We start from the raw sequence: 23,505 nt of genomic DNA on the forward strand, positions 1-23,505 counted from the left end.
GTATGCCCACCTACCCCCCAATGTCAACAATCCAGCACAATGATGTCAGGGGCGTAGCACAGACTTTATTTTGCCAGTACATGGTCACCCTCCCCCAGCCGCCTTGCGGGGAGGGATTTGGGGGCTAAGGGGCTTGCTGTGAGAATAAGGACCTTCGAGGTGGGGGTGAAGGGCCAGCTGGGGGTGTCTCAGCTAAGCTGGTCCTCATACTGCTTGCGGAAACAATCGCCAGCCGGGAAGAAATCCCAACATCTCTCTTGGTACATCTTCCAGACGTAAGACTCCTAGGGGTGGGGGATGGGGAAGGGTTGGTTGGTCACACCTTCAAATGCTTCATATTGATGTGAGCTTTTTACTGTCACCTGCTGATGGACCTTATATTAAAATTCACCATGTCTCTGCCCATTGTCGTCCCATTAACACACCCTTACCTGACCCGTGTGTTCGGTCTCGTCCTTGTTTATCAGATACATCAGGAAAAACCTGGGGATGGGAGGCAGCGGTAGACAGGTCGCAATCACCCTTACTTGCTCCTGATTGGCTGGCTGGGAATCCACCCACATGGACACCATCCCCCCTCCCCTAACTGGCCAGTATCTCGGCCTGGCTGGCGGCAGCCACGCCCCCACCCTCCTGATTGGCCAGTGGGCCCACACTCACATGTAATTGGCCAGGTTGTGCTCCTCTAGTGTGTGAGTCTCGAACCCATGCGGTGTTGAATCAAAGTAATCGCTGCCGATACCACAGATGAAGCACTTGGTCTGTGCATGGCAGGAGACATCAGAGTCAAGGCCCATTCAACCCCCCAGGGTCCCATGATCCCTCTGGGTCGCCCCCCAGATGTGACCTACCTCCATATCTTCCTTCACTTGCTCTTGCTGGTCTCGGAGCTCACCAAAAGCGTCAATGATCAGACCTGGGGTGGCAGGGCGCAAGTCAGTGCCCAACCTCTGACCGAGTTCAGACTCCCTCCTCTTCTGGCTACCTACCTCTGAGTCCTGCCTCCCACCCTCATCCCCCTAATCACACCCTGTTTCCTAAAAATAATAATACCCAGCATTTATTGAGCACTTATCATGAGCCAGACATTTACCACCTATGAATTGATTGAATTCTCACAACAACCTGATGAGGCTAGTATAATTAAATCCCCCCATTTTACAGATGGAGAAACTGAGGCTCAGAGTGGTGACTTGCCCAAAGTCTCACAGTAGGGAGAGGCAGAGCCAGGATATGAATCCAGGCTGATGTGATCCTGGGCCTGCACTCTTAAATGAGCTAGTCTGCCTCTGGGCACAGAGCCCCCACTCCCACACCCCCGACAAGCACTGACCCTGGATGATGGCCAACAGGATGACGATGACAAAGAAGAAGAAGGTGATGTCGAAGACCACCCGGTACAGCTCGTATTCATCGCCTGCTGGGTCCTCAATCTCGTCCCCAATGCCCCCACCAGCTCGGACACCCACATACATGTGAAACAGGTAACACTGCGGGGGCAGGGTGAGAAGCACATTAGTCATGCATTCAATCATTCGACATTCACCCACTACCTACAGGGCCCTGGGCTAGTTGCAGCAGGGCACACATGGCAATGACTGAGACAGCCCTGAACCTTCCTCTCACAGGGCTCACAAACTTGGCATCAGACAATGACAGCCCAGAAATGATCAGGGCTGTGACAGGGAGGGCTCAGGGCCAGGACAGTGAAAGCACAGTGTAATCAGGGGTGAGATGGGGGAAGCACAGGAAGCGTTGAAGCTTTGAAAGCCTGACCCAGCCTGCGGTGATGGGGCAAGGCTTCCTAGAAGAGAGGACATGTGTGAGCTGGAACGTGAAGAAAATGTTAGGTGGGAGAGAGAGTTCCAGGCAGAGAAAACCACATGTGCTTCATCACCATTTGGGGAGGAAAGAATGCATCTTGCTCTTGTGAGGAACTGAAAGAGGTTCAGTGAAGCTGGAAAATAGAGTTCCTGTGGGCAAGAGCAGGGAGATAAATGAGGTCCAGCCAATGGTAATGGAGGGCTTCCTGTAGGAGGCAGCATTTAAGTTGAAGGTGAAGCATCAAGTGAAGGGGTGTGTGTACATAGGGCCAGGGAAGGGAGGAAGAGAGAATGTCAGATGCAAAGGGCTTGGGTTGGGAGGAAACACATGATCTTAGGGGAACTGAAGGCGGACCAGGCAGCCAGAGAGCAAAAAGCAAGAAGGACTCTGGTTAGACTCAGGCCAGGCTGGTTTTTCCCTGGCTTTGTAAGCCATGGTGAAGGAATCGGGAAACCACAAGAAGGTTCTGAGCAGAGGGAGGGACGTGGTCTGCCTGGCACTTGGGAAAGACTTTACACTGTTCTTTCTGTGTCCCTGGGAAGTGAGAGAACCCAGTTCTCTTGGGTAAGAGCTAAGACCAGTGACTGATGGGAACAAGGCTGAGTGGCAAGACCAGGTCTGGTGGGGCCTCAAATGTCAGCCTGAGTGGATCCTGCGAGCACAGTGCCAGATTACAGGCCATCTCTGAGATAAAGCCCTGGGATGATTCTTTCCACTGTGGCCCATGCCTATAGTAGGTTAAACTTAATTTGGGGGGAATTCCCTAGCGGTCCAGTGGTTAGGACTCTGCGGTTTCACTGCCGAGGGTCTAGGTTCGATCCCTGGTCGAAGAACTAAGATCTCACGAGCTGCACAGTGCAGCCAAACAAATTTTTTAAAATAAATAAATAAAAAGTTTAAAAAATTCACAAGTGGAGGAAATGCTAAGGTTCAGTTGGAGTCTAATAAAAATAAAGATGGAGTCTAGTGGAACTCCCTGGTGGTTCAGTGGTTAGGACTCTGCACTCTCACTGCCAAGGGCCCAGGTTCAATCCCTGGTCAGGGAACTAAGATCCTACAAGCCGTGCGGTAAGGGCAAAAAAAAAAAAAAAAAAAATGGAGTTTAGAAAAAAAAACAACAACTCAGTTTGGGTTATGACCACCACTCCTAGAATAGAAGAGAAAATAAAAACACGGATAGCATGCTTTGGGTGACACTCTTCGTTATAATGATGATAGTAGCTCACATCTATGGAATCCTTAATACCTGCCAGGCACTATTCTAAGACTTTTAAATCTTAGATGATCAGGGAGCATCACTGAGTCCTAAAAGCAACCCGAAGATGTAGGCACTGTTATTATACACCCATTTCACAGGTGAGGACACCAGAGGATGGAGAGGTTGAGCAGCCAACCCCAAATCACATGGCTTGTAAGTCAGGCACCATGCCTGAGAACTCTTCCAATAAGGATAGCTTGAAAAACTCAAGTACTATTACAACAGTGGCTACCATTTATTGAGCATTGTTCTAAGTACCTCACAAGTGTCAGCTCACTGAACCCTCACAGTAAGTCTACAGGTAGGTTCTATTACTAGCCCCCTTTACAGATGGGAAAACTAAGGGTCAGGGATGGTCAGTAGCTTGTTCCAAGAGTGTTGGGGGGAGGGGCTTACCGTCATCATGTCGTCACACTTCATATCAGGCTCGTCCTCATCCTCACTCTTGTTGTAGAACTTGCGGAAGAAGTTGAAGGCCACCACGGTGTACAGGTAGACCACCACCGCCAGGAGGCCCACGGTCATCACCAGCTGGGGACGGGCAATGGGCTGGTCAGCTCCGCTCTGGGCTTGCCCCTCCCCCATGCCCAGCCTTCTCTATCCTTTTTTTTTTTTTTAATATTTATTGATTTATTTGGCTGCGCTGGGTCTTAGTTGCAGCACGCGGGCTCTATAGTTGAGGCATGTATGATCTTTAGTTGCAGCATGTGGGATCTAGTTCCCTGACCAGGGATCAAACCCGGGCCCCCTGCACGGGGAGCGCAGAGCCTTAACTGCTGGACCACCAGGGAAGTCCCCAGCCTTCTCTATCCTTGGCCCAGTTCGGCCCAGGTGGCCTTCCCCCTGGGGTCTCACCACCCACACCCGCCCTGGCTCAGCCCGCCCAGCCTTGCCCCTCCTCACCCTACCTGCCCAGCCCTCACCCTCCACCCCTCATCAGACTGCCAGACTCGTCCCTCCAGGCTCACTGCCCTCAGATAGGTCCCCTCCACACCTGTTTCCCATTGTGGGTGACAGAGGAGAGGATGGTGCGCAATGTCTTGACCCCCATGGCAATGTCCAGGAGGTGGGCGGCAAAGAAGAAGTTGTTGTAGTGACCCAGGAGCGACATCACCATGTACCAGCCCAGATACAGGAAAGACTGTGGGCACACAGAGCCGGGGTCAGCGTGCGTTCATGAGGGTCAAGGAGTACTCTGGGCACCAGGGAACAGTTGAGAGTGTTGGGCACGCTCTGGGGGTCAGGGGGCCATCTCTGGCTAGGGATTATTTGAAGGATCAGGAACAACTCTAAAACAACGGAGCACTCTGGGTGGGAAGCCATTCTGCAGGGAGTTGGGGAACCCTCCACAGAAGGACATAGTCTGGGAATTCAAGAGTGTTCTGGGTGGTAAGGAGCCTTGGGCGGGTCAGAGGTGCACAGGGGTCAGGAGTCAGCCCCTGGTCAGGGATACCTGGGGTGGGGCACCCGACGCCCTCGGGCCCTTCTCCTGCAGGCCCCTCCCCCCCCACAGGGCCCCCCTCACATTGTCTGTGAAGATGACCCCAAACTTCCAGATCTGGTACTTGATATCGATGGACATGAGCCTGTAGGGTGGAGGGAAGAGGGATGGCCAGATGCTGGGGGGTCAGACCCTGGCCACCTCCCCTGCCTGTCCCAGGCCTGTGCAGGGTCACCCCTGGCTCACCAGGTGAGCAGCCCCGGTGGTGGTTCAGGCTTGCGCTCATTGTGGGCTGTGATCTCCAGCGTGGCCAGATCCATGCCCAGGAGCTCGGCGATCCGCTCCCTCCCAAAGATGTCCCCGTGCTTGTCCAAGACCTACGCAGGGGAGCATAGGGCCGTGTAGACACAACTAGGGTGGGGAAGGTCATAGCCTGCATGGTTGGGGGTGTCTGGGGACACTCTGAACTTTGTGTGAGAGATTGGGGGTGCATTTTTCTGGGGAGAAGGGCCAGAGCTTTCTTCAGATCCTCAGGGGGAAGGTCCCAAAGTGATAAAGGTCCAGTTTACTCAATAGCCAAATTAATTGGGATAATTTATTATTATTAGGCAGGTAGGCAAGGAATCCTATATAACTGGCGTCCCCAACCCATCATCTATGAATTCATCTCCTCCCACTCACCCCCTCACTCACTCTGCTCCAGCCACACTGGCCTCCTCACAGCTCCTCAAATATACCAGGCACATTCCTCCCCCAGGACCTTTGCACTGGCCGTTCCCCCTGCCCAGGACACCCTTCCCCCAGATTCCCACCTGCCTCACTCCCTCACCTCCTGATCACCCTGCATGAAAGAGCAACCTGTCTGGGCCAACACCCACGCACTCCCCACCCCTCCGCGGGGCTTTTTTCTTCTACAGCACTTATCACCACCTGAATGCTATAAATGTGTTCCTCCTCTAGGAGGGTGCAAATGTGTTTACTCCTTGGATTCCAGGTCCCTAAAACAGGTCCTGGCACACAGTAGGTGCTCAAGAAACATTTGTTGAGTGACTGAATGATTGTAACTGAATGTTTTCCTATGTGCCAGATACTGCTCATGTAGTAGGTCATATAACCTTTACAACAACCTGGTGGGGTTGGCCCTTATTACTTCACTTTGAATATGAGGGAAACTGAGGCACAGAAAGGTTGACCCCACTAGGAATAGAAAAGCAGACAATCGAGCACCAGAGTCTGTGTGCTGAAAATAGGATGCCTTACTTCCTCCCTCAAAACTAATATTCAGAGTATTTACTCTGCGCCAGGCACCGTGCTGTGCTTGTTACACGTGTCGTCTCGTTACAGAGCGGGAGGGGTGACTGGCATGCTCACTTCCAGACTGGTAATCGGAGGTGCTCCTCAGACAGTCAAAGCCTCTTGCCCAAGGTCACACATGAAGCAAGTGCTTGACGGGGTTTGGATGGCCTGGTGGCAGCAAGGAACCCAGCCCGGGAGGCCCTTCCACCTCCCCATCCACGTCCTCTCACCTTCCGCTTGACAAATTTGTCCCAGTAGTTGCTGGGGAAAGACCTGCCAAGAGAAAGAAGCCACAAGACATCAGGGTAGGAGGGAACAGGAGCCACCAGCCAGGCCGGGGCGGGGGGGGTGGGGGGGGGGGGTTGGAATTCCAATGCTTTTCTCACAGGAGACGGGGGGGGGGGTCACATCTCACTCAGGGTCAGGCTCTAAAGACTCCAGGCCAGGTGACTTTTGCCCAAGGTCAACTCTTACCCCGCCCTCCCCGGCTGCTGTTGTTGGGAGCCCAGGTGAGGCAGGCGGCTCGCATTCGGAGCTGGGATGTGCAAAGACCCCAGAACTGCACTCAGGTGGGGAGGAGTCGGGACCAGCAGCCTGGCCCTGCTCCGGTTCCCGGGTGCTTCCTCACACTGTTTAATTTTATTTGATGATTCTGGCCCTTTATTTACCAGTTTTCTAATTGATGAGTTGATGTCCCAACATCCTGCAAAGGTGGGCCAATGAGTTTTGCTGGGGGTGGGGTCGGGGGTGAAGTGGAGATTTATTATGAATCCATGGATTTAGGCCTATTTGATGTGTGTTTCAATTTGTGGCACTTCCTATCCTTATCAACGCTCAAACTGTCCTTGATTTGTCCACGGGGAGCCCCTTCTAAGCTGGCAGCAGGGTCCTTTCAGCATGTCACCATTTTTCAGTGAGCACACCCTTGCTTTCTGGCATAACAAGATAATCCAGGCTCATCTTACACTTCCCCGACCCAGCCCTGAAAAATCTGCCACTTCTCTAAGGAGTTTGGTTCCTTGTCACGGGAAATGGTATTTAGAATTCAAGGTCTTGGGCAGACACCATTTTAAATAGGTGTCTCTCTCTCTCTCTTAAGCATGTGTACTTGAATGTGTGTAAGTTAAATGTGTCTTTGATGGTGACAATGAGAGTATAGGATGTCCCTGGTATGGCCTCTCTCTCTCCTTGCACCACTTCACTAGGCAGGACCCCATAAGAAAATAACTTCCGGGACTTCCCTGGTGGTTCAGTGGTAAAGAATCCGCCTTCCAATGCAGGGGACGTGGGTTCTATCCCTGGTCCGGGAAGATCCCACATGCCACGGGGCAACTAAGCCTGCACGCCACAGCTAAGCCCGCACGCCACAGCTACTGAACCCGTGCGCCTCAACGAGAGAGCCTGCATGCCACAAACTACCGAGCCCTCGTGCCCTGGAGCCCGTGCGCCACAAGGAAAAGCCTGCTCTCGGAAACAAAAGATCCTGCATGTGTACCTCAACAAAGATTCTGCATGCCGCAACTAAGACCTGATGCAAAAAAAAAAAAAAAAAGTGTCTTCATTAAAAGAAAAAAGAAAATGACTTCCAACCCTTACCTAGAGCTTACACTGCCCCAGAAACTACATTAACTCATTTCACTGTCACAAGGTCCTTGTGAGGTCGATGCTATTATATATCCCCACTTTACAGATAAGGAAACTGAGGCCCAGAGAGGCCCAGTGACTGGACCAAGAATTCCCAGCTACAGTGTGGCCAACCCAGGGTTCCAACCTGACCTGGTGTTCTTACTCTAGACATGCCTCCCTCTAAGGATGCAGCCCCGCTGTATGAACAAATAAGATGGGACTTGACCTGGGGGAAAACGGAATGGGCTGGGAGTGTACTTTGGGGGTCCAGAGTCCCACCACGTTGCCCTCACAACCCTCATTTCCTCTCTGGGCTCAGTTTGAAAACCAAGTGATTTCATATATTTCCCACTCATGGCACCTGGTGAGAATCCCGCGTGGGGACAGAGTTTAAAATGCAGGTTCCTGGGTGCCACCTCAGATTCACTGAACCAGAATCCCCAGGGATGGGGCCCAGGAATCCCCATGTGTCAGCAGCAACCCCAGAGGTACTTTAATGCAGGGGAAATTTGTCTGTATTACTAAGAGGAAGACAAAGGCTTGGGGAGAATGAGTCAGGACGGGCAGTGACTGGAACTCTGGCCTTTTGAGGCCTGGGCTGGGACTGGAGTGGAAACCCAGCTCTGCGTCCCCAACCCACCACGAGGCTGGGGCTGGGCCCTTACGGAGTGTTGAGCACCAGCCGGTCCCACTGCCCCTTCACGTCATCGTCTTCAGGCTGCTCTGTGATGTAGAGGCCGTCAAACTCCAGCTTCCGGGCCAGTTCCTTCTCCCGCTTAAAGATCACCAGGGGCACCTAGATCATGCAGGGAGGCAAAGGGGTGGGTGTCAAGAGACCACAGCCTCGGCAGGAGCTAGGACATCTTGCTGGAGCCTTTGTGAGACCCCACATCAGAGGAGCTTTCCCAGTGTAATCAGGGTAGTAGTGGGAAAATGCGGTCAGAGGGTCAGGGCTGGGATGAGGAAAAAACCCGGGAGAGCCCAGAACGGGCACCTGCTGCAGCCTGGGGCCTCCCAAGGGAAGGAGGAGGAATAAAACAGGCAGGTGAAAGGAGGTGGAAGTGGGGCAGAGCATTCCAGGCAGAGGGGACAGCACTTGTAAAAGTTCTAAGCCAAAAGAGCTCTGTTCGTCCAATTGTAAAGTATCAAGATTTGCTGAACAGTCAGTTCTCATGGAACCCATACTGAAGTTTTCGTAATACACCTTACGGGCCATCACAAGCTTCAGGCATAGTTGATGTCAGAATCCACATCCCCCTGTTGGCACCCGTGTTATGTCTGAGGCCCACAGACCCTCCCAGATATGAATTCACCAACTGACCAACATGTAGAAAATAAATATTCCCGAATGACAAATTTTGCTTCTTGATGCAGAAATTAACATCGTCACAGGACCCATCTCCTCAGCTGCAACCTGTATCAGTTCCCAGTTTGAATATCACCCTTGCTAAAGACCCCAATCCTGTACTCTGTCCCCCAGCCTTACCCCAACCCTAGACGCCCCTCTGTCCTAATCACTGTGTTAGATGCCCCAGCCCCTGCCCCAGGTCCTCTCAGCCAGTGCCCCGGCACACATCCCCTCCACACACACACACACGGGCACACGCGTGCATGCGCACATACACATGCCCCAGCCCCAAGGCTGTGGTCATGGCCCACCTTGAGACAGTTGTAGCCAATGATGCAGAGAAAGGCCACCAGCGTATGCAGAAGGCTTAAGCAACGCAAGGCGGGTTCCATGTAGCCCGTGCTCTCCTCCAGGAAGTAGTACACCATGTTCTCATCCTCGTCGCCCTCTGCTTCCTCTCCGGCCCCCGAGCCCCAGCCAGAGCCTCCACCTGACCCTGCTCCTGACAGGTCCCCAGCTGCTGAGCTCTCCATCTCATCCTCCCCCGGTGGAGAGTCTGAGACCTAAAGGGGGACAGACGTCAGACAGGGTGGGGACCCGGTGTCCTGTTACCTGGTCTGCCACACCCAAAACTGGGCCCTCGTCAGATACAGTCTCTGCAGGACTGTCCATCAAGATCAAGGGGTGGGCCCAGGACCCTAGCTAGCAAATCAGATTCTGTCCTGGGAATCTGACTATTGAACCGAGTGACAGGAGGACTGAAAACAGAGTTGATTCATCTTGATAGTGCAGCCCTAAAGAGACTACTTTTAACACTAATACTAAAATTAGTAGTAGCTGTCATTTATTTATACAGCACCTTTTTTGTCAGGTACTATTCTGAGTGCTTTACATACATCAGTCCTCTTTTTTTTTTTTTTTGGCTGGGCCTCACACATCTTGCAGGATCTTAGTTCCCTGATTAGGGACTGAATCCGCGCCTTCAGCAGTGAAAGCGTGGAGTCCTAACCACTGGACCGCCAGGGAATTCCTCATGTTAATCCTCTTCTAATTCCCACAGCTCTAAGATGTAGGCTCTGTTATTATCCCATATTACAGATGAGGAAATTAAGGCACAGAAAGGTTAAGAACTTTGCCTAACATCATGCAGCCAGTGAGTGGTGGAGCCAGACTCTGATCCTACAGAAGCCATGCTCTGACCATTCTGCTAGACTGCCCCTCTGTCCTGTTATCTAGGTCTCGCGCAAGACCCCGAGGGTCCCTTTGTCCTTTGGGAGGCCTGCTTCATAGCCCTCTCCTCCTCTTCCATGAGCTGCCCATTTCCTCCTCCCCACAAATTTCTCTTTAGCTTATGTGAGAACAAAGAGATGTAACCGAATCAGCGGGTGCTGCAGAGAGGGGAAGGCCTGCACCCAGGGGCACAGGGCTGGCCAGTGGCAGAGCTGAGCGTGGAACCCAGGACTGATTCCCTGCACTAACTCCCACAGGGCACTCAGGCATCTGTTCCAGATGGACCCAGACACACATACTCACCACCACAGGGGTCTTAAGCTCCAGGTGTTCAGCCTGAACCTTCCTGGGGACCCTGAGCCCAACACCTTGTCCCTGGTGAACTGCAAGGGCCCTGGGAACCCGTTAGGGGCTGAGCCTGCCGCCCCACAGCCCAGGTAAGCGCCTGATCCTCCCGGCCCCTCTTGATCAGCACCTTATAAAACAGCAGGATGAAGTTGATGGCAAATGCCAAGAAGAGGGCAAGGAATCGCAGAGTGTAAAAGTTCCGGGAGAGGTAGTTCTAAGATGAGGAGAGAAAGAAAAAGACAGAGCTCACGGTCCACTTGCTTCCCGGGAGAATTTATCCCAACATTCACACACAACCCAAGCACCGGGGTCCTTAATATCTGGTCCCACAACCTCCCATTTATTGAGTGCTTATTGTATACCAAGGCCTGGGCTAAGAGCTTTATATACGTGAAACTGTTTAATTCTCACCACAACCCTATGAAGTAGGTACTGCTGATATGTCCACTTTCTGGATGAGGAAATGGAGGCTCAGGGTGGTGAGCTGTCTTGTCCAAGGTTACGTAGCCAAGAAGTGGCAGACCTGGGCTTTGAAGCCAGGCGGTCCAGCTACAGAGTCCACACTCCCAACCACTCTGCCATGCTGCTTCCCGGGTGAGGGTACCCTGTCTGCTTTATCCCAGGCAGAAGACATCTACTTCCACCTCTCCCTTCCTCTTTTTCTCTCCATCCCCCATGCTTTCCCCAAATCCTCACTAAACCACCCTCTGTCCAACATGTTTCCCTCAGCCCCTCATGTCAGGCTGGCCTGGAGAGGAGATAGGACAGATGGAGCCATGGACCCCGAACTCCCTTCTTCCGGGCGTGGATGAGGAGATGAATTCTCCCCCCACAGGAGGAACTGGGGCTGGTGTGGCAGCTCCTTCCTGAAGGCTGAGAGCCAAGAAATAGGCCACGGTGGGAGGAACAGAGCCATGGCCTCAGTAGGATTTAGCTCTGGATAGAGGATGGGGGTGGGAAGCTGAGGCCGGTGGCCCCAGGTGCGCAAACGCGGGGAGGCTGGAATAAGGACTGTGAGCAGGGAGAGGCCGAGGAGCCAAGTGGGGACCACCTGAAAATGCTGCCCTGTGCCCAGGTCCTGCTCTGTCTGGGGACGTCTCTGCTGTCTGCCCATATCGACTTCCCCACAGAGATGAGCCTGGCCCAGGTGGGCTCAAGGACAGGGTTGGGGGAGACGTGGTGTGAATGTTTTCTGGGAGAGGAGGCTTCAAGGTGCCCTTGCTGGGTCCTCACCAAGAACTTCACCCTCTGTACTTCCAGTTCTCCCCAGAATTCCAGGTCCCCGCCTCCAGCCCCCTCCTTCTTTGGAGGGGGGAGAGGAGGAGCTGTCTTCTTGGGGGGTTCTGGTGGGGGTTCGGGGACTTCTTTCTTCTCCCCATTCTCAGCACTGCAGGGCAGGACACAAAAAGAGTGAGCAGGTACCTGGGAAATGCATTCATTCATTCATTCATTCAAAGCCATGAGCAGGGGCCCACCCCATGCCTGGTCCAGGTCTAGATGGTGCTGGGGACACAGTGGTGAGACAACTTCCAGCCCTGTCCCCATGGGGCTCCAGTCCAATGGGGGTACAGACCCGTCACCAGACAGTGGCAGCCCGGAGTGGTCGGGGGGTGGGGACGAGGGTAGCTCAGGGGCTTATGGGAGCCCAGAGGAGACACCTCTTCAACTTAGGGGGCATGTCAAGGTCGGCTTCCCAGAGAAGGAGCCATGTGAGCCAAGATGGGAAGGAGGAGGAAGGCTGAGACGAAGCGCAGGAGAAGGTTTTACAGGCGGAGGGAACGGCTGGTAGAAAGGCTTGCAGGTTAAGAGAGGAGCGTTCATTTCTCTACTGCCTTTCACAGAGGCCCTCCTCTGGGCCTGGGCCTGGGATGGGTGATGCTGAGGTCCCAGAGTGAACAGGACATCCTCAGGCCCTGACCTCAGGAGGCTTCTAGTCCAGGAGGGAGGCAGTGATAGGGGCTGGGCCCCTTGGACCCAAGGCCACTCACTCGGCTTTCTCAGGCTCCGGCTCTGGAGGCACCTCCTCTTCCTCTCCATCCACCTGGCGGCAGGGCAAGTATCAGGGCTGAGCCTGCACCCCAAGCGCCTCTCAGACCTGCCTATTCCTCTCTGTGTCCCTTTCTGGCCCTTTCTCCTGGGCAATCTAAGTTTTACTCCCCCACCCCACCCCCCAGAAGAGGGATCATAATTCTCATTTTACAGAGGGGAAACTGAGGCTCAGAGAAGTGGAGTACCTTGGCTAAAGCACCGTGCAGAGTCAGCCTGGCTCCAAGTGGAGCTCTTCTCCCCTCATGGCCTTCCATCACCTTGACAACCTTCCATCACCTTGACAACCGCACCCCCATGGCACTTATTGCACTGAGGGCCTGAGGATGCTTTAGGGGCCTCTGTCACGTGGACTACTTAATTCCCTACAACCGCCTGTATCTCTGAGGGTCTTTCCCAGTGTCTCTGACCCTATCTTGGGTCTTTTTAGTTCTTGGTCCTGCTTCTCCTCTAATTTGGTCTCTGGGTCTCTTGCTCTTTCTGGCTCCAGACACTTTTTCCTGTCTCTCCCAGAATCACTACCCTCTTCACCGGGAGACTTCCTCCAGGTCTCCATCTCTGCGTCCATCTCTCAGTGTGTCTCTCTTTGTCTCTGCGTATCTCTCAGGCCCTCTCTCCGCCCTTTTCCTCTCTCTGTGCACCGCTCTCCAACCTCTATTTGTCTCTCTTTCCCTCTCTCACCCTGCCTCCTACCCCAATCTCTCCAAAACCCTGAAGCCCCAGCCCGCGCTCTCACCCCCAGCTTCCTCTTGATGATGGGGGAGCCCTCGGGCGTGGGCGGCTCCGCCGGCGTCGTGTCACCCATGTCCCCGAGGCCGCCGGCCCCTTCGGGCCGGAAGGGACCATCCTCGGCCACGGCCACAGTCCCGTCGGGGCCTCCTGGGCCGACCTCCTGCGCCGCCGCCTCCTCGTCGCCCGCGCCCTCCGCGGAGTCGCCCGCGCCTTCGCCCGCACCCTCGCCGTCCACGTCGCCTCCGGGCCCGGCCGGCTGCTCGCCGTGCACCTCGTCGCCCGTGGGGTCGGGCATGCCCGCCAGGAGCTCGGTCATCGTCACCTTCTTGGCGCCCTCCACCAGGCCGCCGCCGAAGAGCGAGCCCCAGAGCAGGCGCAGCGCGCCCGCCGCCGCCCCCGCCGCCGCCGACCCCGCGCGCGCCAGCGCCCCCCAGAGCAGCGCGGCCACGGCCGTCGCGGCCTCGCGCGCCGTCAGCCGCCGCAGCCGCCGCACGCGCCGCCGCAGGCTGCGGTAGCTGAGGCCCCGCAGGGCCCGACCCGCCGCCGCCGCCAGCCGCGCCGTCGCGCCCGCCGCCGCCGTCCCCGCCACGCCCTCGGGCCCCACCGCGGCCTCCTCTGCGCCCTCGGCGCCAGCCTCCGCCGCGCCCGCGCCCTCGTCGTCGTCCTCCCCCGGCCCGCCCTCGGTCTCCGAGATCTGCGCGGCGATCTGCATCTCGAAGATGGTGTCCTCGCAGAAGCTCACGAAGAGCTCCATCTTCTCCGACTCGCCGCCCTCGTTCACCACGTCGAAGATGAACTGACGCTTCGACTCCTTCACCTGAAGCGCGGGGCGGAGGGGAAGTGATGGGGGCGCCGTCAGCGGGGACTTGGGACAACAGCGGTGGCAGCCACGCGTGTTCGCCGCTGTTCTAAGCATCGTCTTTTTTATTTTTGAAAGCGAACCTATATAGCGCTCGCTGTAGGTGCACTTGTAAGAACCTCAGCAAGGCTAGGCCCTGTATCCAGCATTTTATGTATAGTATCTCATTAAATCCGCACAAACCATCCTAGAAGTAGGGGCCGATATCCCCATTTTACAGATGAGGAAATGGAAGCCCAGAAAGTCACGTGTCCGGGGTGATGCAGCTGAGAGGTGGCAGGTGTAGGATTCGAACTCCCAGCAAGCTGGTTCCAGGATCGATGTTCTTGGCTTCGACAGACTGAGCATAGTGGTTGAGGGCAAAGGTTCTGCAGCCAGCCTGCCTGGGTTCGAACGCCAATTCTGCCACTGAGTTAGACTTAACGCTCTGGCCGTCGGTTTCCCCTTATGTAAATCGGGGAGTAATAGTAGGACCCACGCATAAAAGGGCTGGCGTGAGGATTAAATGAGTTAATAGATGCTGAGCGATTAGAACAGTGCCTGGCACCTACCAAACGCCATATAGTGCCTGCTGTTGTGGTACTGCTGCGTGAGCGCTAGAGGGCCACGCAGGCAGACATGGACTCCGGACCGGTAGGAGAACGTGGGAATGGGAAGGAGTGAGCAGGAGGAAGTGGGTGTTTGGAGGAATAACACTAACAGAAAGAGTGTGCACGTGGGGTGCACGTGAGGGGCGGAGCTCCCACAGGGTGTACTAGAGTGTGAAGGGCCAGTGGTGAACCAGGGCTTCCTGCAGATGCAGGGACGTGCAGACGTCCCGGGTGCAAGGACGATGCAACGGCTTTTACGCCAGATTGCAGAGGAGGATGGGTATACGGTGGTGCCCCGAGGGACACAGGTGAGTGTGCAAAACCTTGGGCGTTCCGGTGGAGTATGTGAAAGGGCCGACGTGCAAGAGCCTTGTGAGAGGGCGCCGGGACTAAGGGAGGAATCGGTGTGAGGAGGGCGTGGCGGCATGGGAGGACATGGGGAGAATGTGACTGTGCCCGGCTCAGTGCTCGGCGGACATGGGCGTATGGGGCAGAGGCATGCAAGGGCCTGGGTGAAACCGCGGGTGGGGAGTGTAAACGTGGGAGGGGTCTGCAATTCATATGGTCAGTGCATGTGCGGCAGGATGAGTGTGCAAGAGGACCCGGGAGTCAGTGTAAGAGGGCCCAGAACGTGAGGGCAGGGCTCAGGGTAGGACACAAGCCCGGGCGTGCGTGAGCCAGGTGTCACTGAGGAGGAGACTCAAGGGGCCCAGGTGTTGAGGAGATGATGGGAGTGCAAGTCTCATGAACTGTGAGTGTTAAGGTGGGAAGGGTGTGCAAGAGCAAGTGGGGGGAGTGTGCAGGTGCCTGGGGGCATCTGAGGAGTAAAAGGGAAGTGGGAGTGCAAGGGGCAGGTAAGGAGCACGCAGGCTCGGCGTGCACCGTGAGTGCGGGCAGGAGGGCCACCTGGACAGCAGGGGCAGGACCAGGGGCCGAGCGTACGTGAGGGGCACATGGGAGGGTGAGAGAATGGGGGACGGGAACCACATGCAGGCTAAGTGTGTGAGGTGGGCTGGGGGTGTGCCAGGGCTACGTGAGCGTACTTTGGAGCAAGTGAGTGTGTAAGGGGCATTCAAACACTGGTAGGCTGGGCATATTCGGGGCACATCAGGTCAAGGAGTAGGCCTGGCCACCAAGGACACGCAGGGGCTCTTGTGGGTGAGTTGGTGAGGGTTGTCCAAGTGCTCATGAATGAGCATGGGTGTGCCAGGACATGTGTGGGTGAATGAGTGAGGGCGGGCAACCATATGGCATGCCAGGGCTGCAGGAATGCACACTGGCATCCTCAGAGTGAGTGTGCAAGAGAGGTGCACGCACACGTGGGCCCAGCATAAGTGGGAAGGGTATTGTGTGCTAGGAACTCAGAGGGCATTTGGGGGCACAAAATGCCAGTCATCAGGGCACCCTAGAGCCCCCACGGTGCGTGTGCAAAAGAGTGGGCATGGGCAGGCCAGGGCCGAGAGAGGGCATACCAGGGGCTGCTGGTAAGGTGAGCAAGGTGTGTGTAACCACGTGGGTTCAAGTACAAGAGTGTGGGTGTGGTCGCATCAGGATTATAAGAGCTCCCGGGGTGAGTGTGCAAGTGGCAGGCGTGGTGTGCGAGCAGCCACAGTGAGGGCCCACAGACGCTGCTGCATGTATAAGGGTATATGTCCATGCCGAGTCTGCACGAGGTGGGCATGGGAGAACCAGGGGTGCGCAAGGGCACAGCGGCACCCATACAACGTGTGCAGAAGGGTGGGCATGGGCTTGCACGAGCGGAGCAGGGGCACACCAGGGTCTGCAGAGCGGATGTGCGAAGTGTGCACAGCCCCATGTGTGGTCCAGGCATGCCAGGAGCATGCCCCGAGGCCCCGGGAGGCAAGCATGCGCGTGTGCGGGGCCACCGACCTGGGGCATCTCCCACTGCGCGCGGTTGGTCTCCGAGATCTCGAAGTAGATACGCTCGATGCGGCGGGAGGCGCCCATGATCTCGATGCGGCCCAGGTAGGGCCGGAAGTACTCGAGGATGCTCTCGGCCAGCTCGAGGAAGTTGCGCAGGCGCGGGTCGTGAGGCACGTGCTCCGACAGGTTGGTGAGCAGCACGGCAACGTTGAAGCCGATGTCGCGGGCTGGCTCCTGGAAGCGGTTGGCAAACTCCTCGCAGTCGATCATCTCGTTCTCATCCGCTTCGGAGCATGAAAGCAGGAATTGGATTTCTGGACCAGTGAACTGCTTCTGGCTGTCCATGGCCTGGAGGGTGGGCAAGGGTGAGCGGGGGAGGTCAGAGGGGTGGCCTAGGGAGCCCCAATGCCCTTCCCGAAAGAACTATGGACTTTTCATAAGGAGAGAAAAATCCAGAATCATATAACCAGCACCCAAGGCTGACGCCCAGCAGGTTGGTATGGGTGAGGCTGTACCAGCTATTAAAACACTAAATGTTACGGGACTTCCCTGGTGGCGCAGTGGTTAAGAATCTGCCTGCCAATACAGGGGATACGAGTTCGAGCCCTGGTCCGTGAAGATTCCACATGCCGCGGAGCAAATAAGCCCGTGCGCCACAACTACTGAGCCTGCGCTCTAGAGCCCGCGAGCCACAGCTACTGAGCCCACGTGGCACAACTATTGAAGCCCGCACGCCTAGAGCCCGTGCTCCCCAACAAGAGAAGCCACTGCAATGAGAAGCCCGCGCACTGCAACGAAGAGTAGCCCCCGCTCGCCGCAACTAGAGAGAGGCCGCGCACAGCAATGAAGACCCAATGCAGCCAAAAGTAAATAAATAAATTTATTTATTAAAAAAAATACTGCATGCTGCATTTCCACAAAGCTGAGCAACCATCCACTGTCAGATAAAGTCCATTTTCAGAGATGGTAAGATGTGAATTGATGAAACTCAGCACTTGTGTAGCAGCTGGTAAAGAGATGCTGCCCCAAGCTCCCTGCCTGCCAACCTGGTGAGTCCCCGCAGGCCTGCTCTCCACCCATCCTCCCCCCACATGATGACACCTGTGGTCTGTACCAGAGGCTTTCCTGACCCTCTGGCTGCAGCTGGGGCCTGTCCAGCTGAGGTCGGGGAGCAGCAGGAGAATGGACGTGTGGCATTTCTGTCCTCGGCTCCCTCCCTGTGCTGGCTGTATCTCTATGCCAAAGGTCAGTTCTGCCGTCCTGTCCACACAGCTCCTTCTGTCTCTGAGTTCGATAATTACACTTTCCTCCAGGCCAGCCCCCTTACAGCTAGCGCCCTGACTGATACATGCCACCACCTCTGCCCCTTCCCCAAGGCCCTTTGGTCCCCCATCCTACCATTTCCAGCAACTAAATAACTGGCACCGGACACCATGGAGGCCTCCAAATTTCAACTGGGAATAAAGTCGTATGCCCATCACCCCAGAACATATTTTCAGCTACTATATATGTAAGAACTATAACACGACAGGTATGATTGGAGCCCTCTGTGTACCTTTCTCCTGCTCCATTAACCGCACCCTCCCTCAAGGTATCCACCAAGGAGTTGGTGTATCCTTCCAAAGAACTATGTGTAACGTGGATGGACCTAGCGGGTATTATGCTTAGTGAAATAAGTCAAAGACAAATACTGTATGTTATCACTTATATGTGGAATCTAAAAAATAAAACGAATGAATGAATATAACAAAACAGAAACAGACTCACAGATATAGAGAACAAATTAGAACAAACCAGTGAGGAGAGGGCATGGGGGGAGGGGCAAGATAGGGATAGGAGATTAAGAGACACAAACTACTATGAATAAAATAAATAAGCTACAAGGACATATTGTACAGCACAGAGAATATAGCTAATATATATATTTTTTTCGTTACGCAGGCTTCTCACTGTTGTGGCCTCTCCCATTGTGGAGCACAGGCTCCGGATGCGCAGGCTCAGCGGCCATGGCTCATGGGCCCAGCCGCTCCGCGGCATGTGGGATCTTCCCGGACCGGGGCACGAACCCGTGTCACCTGCATCGGCAGGCGGACTCCCAACCACTGCGCCACCAGGGAAGCCCATAGCCAGTATTTTATGATAACTTTAAATGGAGTATAATCTATAAAAATATTGAATCACTATGTTGTACACCTGAAACTAATATAATGTTGTAAATCAACTATACTTCAATAAAAAAAGATGTGTCAGTACTTCTACTACTTATATTCTGTCATTTTCTCACACAAAAAGTTGGGTATCCTCTGCATTATTTTGATTTAAAGAATATTATAATTATAATCATGTAATTTGAAACTTGCTTTTTTTACTCAGCTGTACGTTTTCAAGATCTATCCATGTTGATATATAGATCAAATGAATGCATTTTCACTGCTGTGTAGTATTCCTGTTTTATAAACAGAACACTATGTATAATCCTGATGACAGACATTTAGTTTATTTCCAGTTTTTAACTTTACATTTTCATTAAACGTTCTTGTACTGATCTTCAATGCACTCTTTGCAAGAGGTTCTCTGGGGCAGCCTTCCAAATGTTTTGACCACACCTATAGTAAGAATGCATTTTATAATGTGACTCAAAAAAAAAAAGTTTTCACGACACAATTCTGACTTTCGCTATGTAACACACTCTGCAATGTCCTATTCTATTTTGTTTTTAAAGATGCTGGTCATGACTTAACTAAATTTCATGACCAACAGATGGGTTGCAACGTGGTTTGAGAAACACTGCTCTGGGGTATGAACAGAAGCGAAATTTTCTGGCTCTAAAAAATGCTTTGTAGCCAAGAACTTTGCAAAATGCTTTCTAAATGAGTAACATGCTTTGCAAATCATGAAGGGCTCTAGAAACCACAAAGCGCGTGGAGACATAATCACACAGGAACTCTTCACCTTCTACCGTCACGCCATCAACCTGACTCCTTCCCTTGTGATACAGTGTGACACTGTCCCTCTTAAAATCTGACACCCCCCCCCCCCAACCATACTCCACGTTGTGCATTTGCCTATCCCCTTCTTTTGAAATACCTTTTTCTCTGACTGTTGTCAGTTTCCTTGGCTGGAGTCTCCTTCTCTTCCAGACCTCTAAAGGTTGGAGGGGCTCCAGGCCTGGAATTTACATGCTTTTCTTGAGATATACACTCGTCATGGAGATGTCATTGAGGCCTGATCCTCTGAAAGCCATCCCATGCCAATGATGGTAAAGTCTACGTCCCGGCCCTGACTGCTCCCCAGAATCCATACACTTAACAGTGGAAGCCTTATCTGACATCTCTTTGTGGAAATGGCCAAAACTGACCTCTTGATTTCAAAACCTCTCCTCCCACAGTCTTACCCAAATCCGGAATCGCATCACCACCCACCCAGGTGCTTAAGTTAAAATCTTTGAGTCATCCTTGATTCCTTTCTTTTATCTCACTACCCACACCTAATCCATCAGCAAATCTGTCAGCTCTACTTTCAAAAGATCTAGGACACACACACTTCTGCCCCGTCCATGGCCCCTACCCTGGTTTTGTCCCCCATTGGACCCTCACAGCAACCTTCTCCCTGGTCTCCCTTCTCCTCTTCTATCCCCACAGTCTCTTTCCCCCACCCACAGTTGGAGGGACCCTGTGAACATCTGAGTCAGGTCACATTCCTCCCCTGCTCAGAATCCTCCCATAGCTCCATCTCATTCAGGTCAAAAGTCAGAGTCCTCCCTGCAGCCAACCAGTGTCAGCACATCTGCCCCCCTCACCGCTCAGACTTAAAGTTTTCCTCTCCCCACCCCCAACAGCCCTCTCCAGCCATACTGGCCTCCTTTGCATCCCTCTTATTCCCACTTTTCAGCCTTTACACTTGTTGTCCCTTGTCCTGGGGATGCCACAACCTCCCCTACCTTCACAGGGTAGCTTTCAGCTCTTGGCTTCAATGTCCTCTTCTAGAAAGACCTTCCCTGACCACCCAATTTACAGGGCTTACTCTACACATGCTCTCTTGCACACCACCCTGCTCACTTCCTTCAGACCACAGATTATAACCTGAAATTATTTTGTTTCTTTACTTATTTTCATCTGACAGCCACTGGGCTGTCAGTCTCTGTTTTGTTCACTGCTACACACAGTACGTGCTTAATGCATATTTGTGAAATGAATTAAGCATCTTGAAAACTGAAAAGACTTTTTAACTTTGTTATACTTTTTGAAAATTAAGAAGTCCTTAAAAAAAAACCTAACCTTGTTCTTTTAAACCATAAAAAAATTGAAAAGCATATTGTAAAATACAAAGATTTGTAAAGAGTCTGGGAATCATATGATGCTTTGGGTTTGGGAAACCATATGATGTTTGGTAAAGGTTAAACATTTAGAAATGAGAATATTGCCATTTTGCAACCTCTAATGAACTAATGTGTCTGGGCATTGAATATCAGTGGTTGCTGACATCACAAAAGGAGAGATGACGGGACAGGATGTGCCTCTTCATGGACGTATGAAGCACCACAAAGGAAGGTGTTGGTGAAAAATAAAAACAAAAACTCCAAACCTGAATCTGATTGAGCTTCTTGACCCAAGTCCCAGTTTACAGGAAATGCAGGGGACAGAGGAACACGTTAAATGACACCACAAAGTTGCATCAGCCAGATCAAAACTGTGGGAAACTCTACAACTAGGAGAGCACTAATGACAGCTACGAGCCACATGTGGCTACTGAGCCCTTGAATCATGGCTGGTGCAAAGTGAGGTGTGCTGACACTGTAAAATACATATGGATTTTAAAGACTCAGCATAGGACTTCTCTGGTGGCGCAGTGCTTAAGAATCCACCTGCCAATTCAGGGGACGTGGGTTCAATTCCTGGTCCGGGAAGATCCCACATGCCACAGAGCAACTAAGCCCGTACATCACAACTACTGAGCCTGCCCTCTAGAGCCTGCGAGCCACAACTACTGAAGCCCACGCGCCTAGAGCCCGTGCTCCGCAACAAGAGAAGCCACCGCCTGCCGCAACTAGAGGAAGCCTGTATGCAACAACGAAGACCCAATACAGCCAATAAATAAATAAATGTTCCTTAAAAAAAAAAACTTAGTATAAAAAAAATTTAATATCTGATAATTTTTACATTGACTATATGTTGAAATATTATTTTGGTAGAGTAGGTTAAATAAAACATTGTTAAAAATAATTTCACGTGTTTCTTTTTACTTCTTTTTTTTTTTTTTTGCGGTACGCAGGTCTGTCACTGTTGTGGCCTCTACCGTTGCAGAGCACAGGCTCTGGACACACAGGCTCAGCCACTCTGCGGCATGTGGGATCTTCCCGGACGGGGACACGAACCCATGTCCCCTGCATCGGCAGGCGGACTCTCAACCACTGCGCCACCAGGGAAGCCCTCTTTTTACTTCTTTTTTTAAGTGTAGGTATTAGAAATTTCTTTTTTTTTTTAGTATTTATTTACTTATTTTTGGCTGTGTTGGGTATTAGTTACGGCACGCGGGATCTTTCCTTGCAGTGCACGGGCTCTTCGTTGTGGCGCATGGGCTTCTCTCTACTGGTGCAAGAGCTCCAGAGCACATGGACTCAGTAGTTGCAGTGTGCGGGCTTAGTTGCCCCGTGGCATACGGGATCTTAGTTCCCCCGACCAGGGATCAAACCCGCGTCCCCTGCATTGGAAGGTGGATTCTTAACCACTGGACCACCAGGGAAGTCCCAGAAATTTCTTAATTATATGTGTTGCTCTCATTATATTTCTATCAGGCAGTGCTGCTCTACAGGACCAGCAACCCAGGTATCCATCAGATAAACTGCCAGGTAAGGGAAAAGTGATGGAGGGGCAGCAGTAGATAAAAGGAGGTTTAAAGAAACAGCAACCAGGGACTTCCCTGGTAGTGCAGTCGTTAAGAATCTGCCTGCCTATTCAGGGGACACAGGTTTGAACCCTGGTCTGGGAAGATCCCACATGTTGTGGAGCAACTAAGCCCATGTGCCACAACTACTGGAGCCTGCACACCGCAACAAAGAGTAGCCCCCGCTCTCCGCAACTGGAGAAAGCCCATGCATAGCAACGAAGACCCAACACAGCCAAGAATAAATAAGTAGATAATTTTTTTTTTTTAAAAAGGAGAATTTAAGAAATAGCAACCAACAGCACTGGGTGGCCTTGTTTGGATCCTGCTTCAAAGAAATTACAAAAAATTATATGTGGTCTTTAGAAGATCCGGAAATGTGAACATTGGCCAGACATTTGATGATTTAATGAACTATGGATCTTTTTAATTTTGTCTTTATTGCTTTGTTTTTAGTTAGGAGTGATAATGACATTGTGGTTCGTTAAATAGAAGGAAAGCTTTTTAAGACCGTATATTGTATAGTTCCATTTATATGAAGTGTCCAAAACAGGCAAATCTATAGAGACAGAAAGTAGATTAGCTGCCAAGGGCCTGAGTGGGGGAAATGGAAGTGACCGCTAAAGGGTATGGGGTTTCTTTCTGGGGTGATTAAAATGTTCTAATTAGATTGTAGTGATGGTTGCACAATTCTGTGAATATATCAAAAAAACATTAAGTTGTACCTTTTAAATGGGTGAATTTTATAGCATATGAATTATATCTCAATAAAGATGTTTTTTAAAAGGAAGTCTTTTAATTTAGAGATAGGTACAAAAACATTTGCTAATAAAAAACAATAAAGGAAACCACAAAATAGTACTAACTAAGAATAAATTAATAGCCTGAAATGTGTCTTCACCCACCAGGAAGGGTTTTCCAAACTGTAGTAGATGTTTTGGAATCTGCAAAGTACTTATCATTGGAGACATGTTTTGCAAACTGTCAAGAACACTGTCAACCATGAAGAACTTGGGAAGCCCTAAAATGATTCCATATATTTTTCTTTTTTAAATAAATTTATTTATTCATTCATTTATTTAATTTTTGGCTGCATTGGGTCTTCGCTGCTGCACGTGGATTTTCTCTAGTTGCTGGCAG

At 52.3% G+C, this 23,505-nt stretch overlaps 1 protein-coding gene and 1 non-coding gene across 2 annotated transcripts in view; one reads left to right on the top strand and one right to left on the bottom strand.

Annotated features, from left to right (window-relative positions):
* Positions 1-52: 52 nt before the first annotated feature.
* Positions 53-23,505, bottom strand: part of RYR1 (ryanodine receptor 1) — a 118,099-nt gene continuing 94,646 nt past the window's right edge. Inside the window, 17 exon segments of the mRNA XM_032611825.1 lie at positions 53-284; positions 432-483; positions 661-761; positions 852-916; positions 1,334-1,490; positions 3,479-3,613; positions 4,077-4,223; positions 4,608-4,668; positions 4,770-4,900; positions 6,050-6,092; positions 8,111-8,241; positions 9,105-9,356; positions 10,499-10,585; positions 11,605-11,758; positions 12,360-12,412; positions 13,154-13,966; positions 16,489-16,830. Of these exon segments, the coding sequence (XP_032467716.1) occupies positions 189-284; positions 432-483; positions 661-761; positions 852-916; positions 1,334-1,490; positions 3,479-3,613; positions 4,077-4,223; positions 4,608-4,668; positions 4,770-4,900; positions 6,050-6,092; positions 8,111-8,241; positions 9,105-9,356; positions 10,499-10,585; positions 11,605-11,758; positions 12,360-12,412; positions 13,154-13,966; positions 16,489-16,830 (2,820 nt within the window). The 3' untranslated portion in view covers positions 53-188.
* On the top strand, positions 2,798-2,870 carry TRNAE-CUC. The gene has a single exon. It is a non-coding gene; the product is annotated as a tRNA-Glu (tRNA).

The sequence above is a fragment of the Phocoena sinus genome, chromosome 19 (assembly GCF_008692025.1).
Source record: "Phocoena sinus isolate mPhoSin1 chromosome 19, mPhoSin1.pri, whole genome shotgun sequence".
Taxonomy (NCBI): Eukaryota; Metazoa; Chordata; class Mammalia; order Artiodactyla; family Phocoenidae; genus Phocoena; species Phocoena sinus.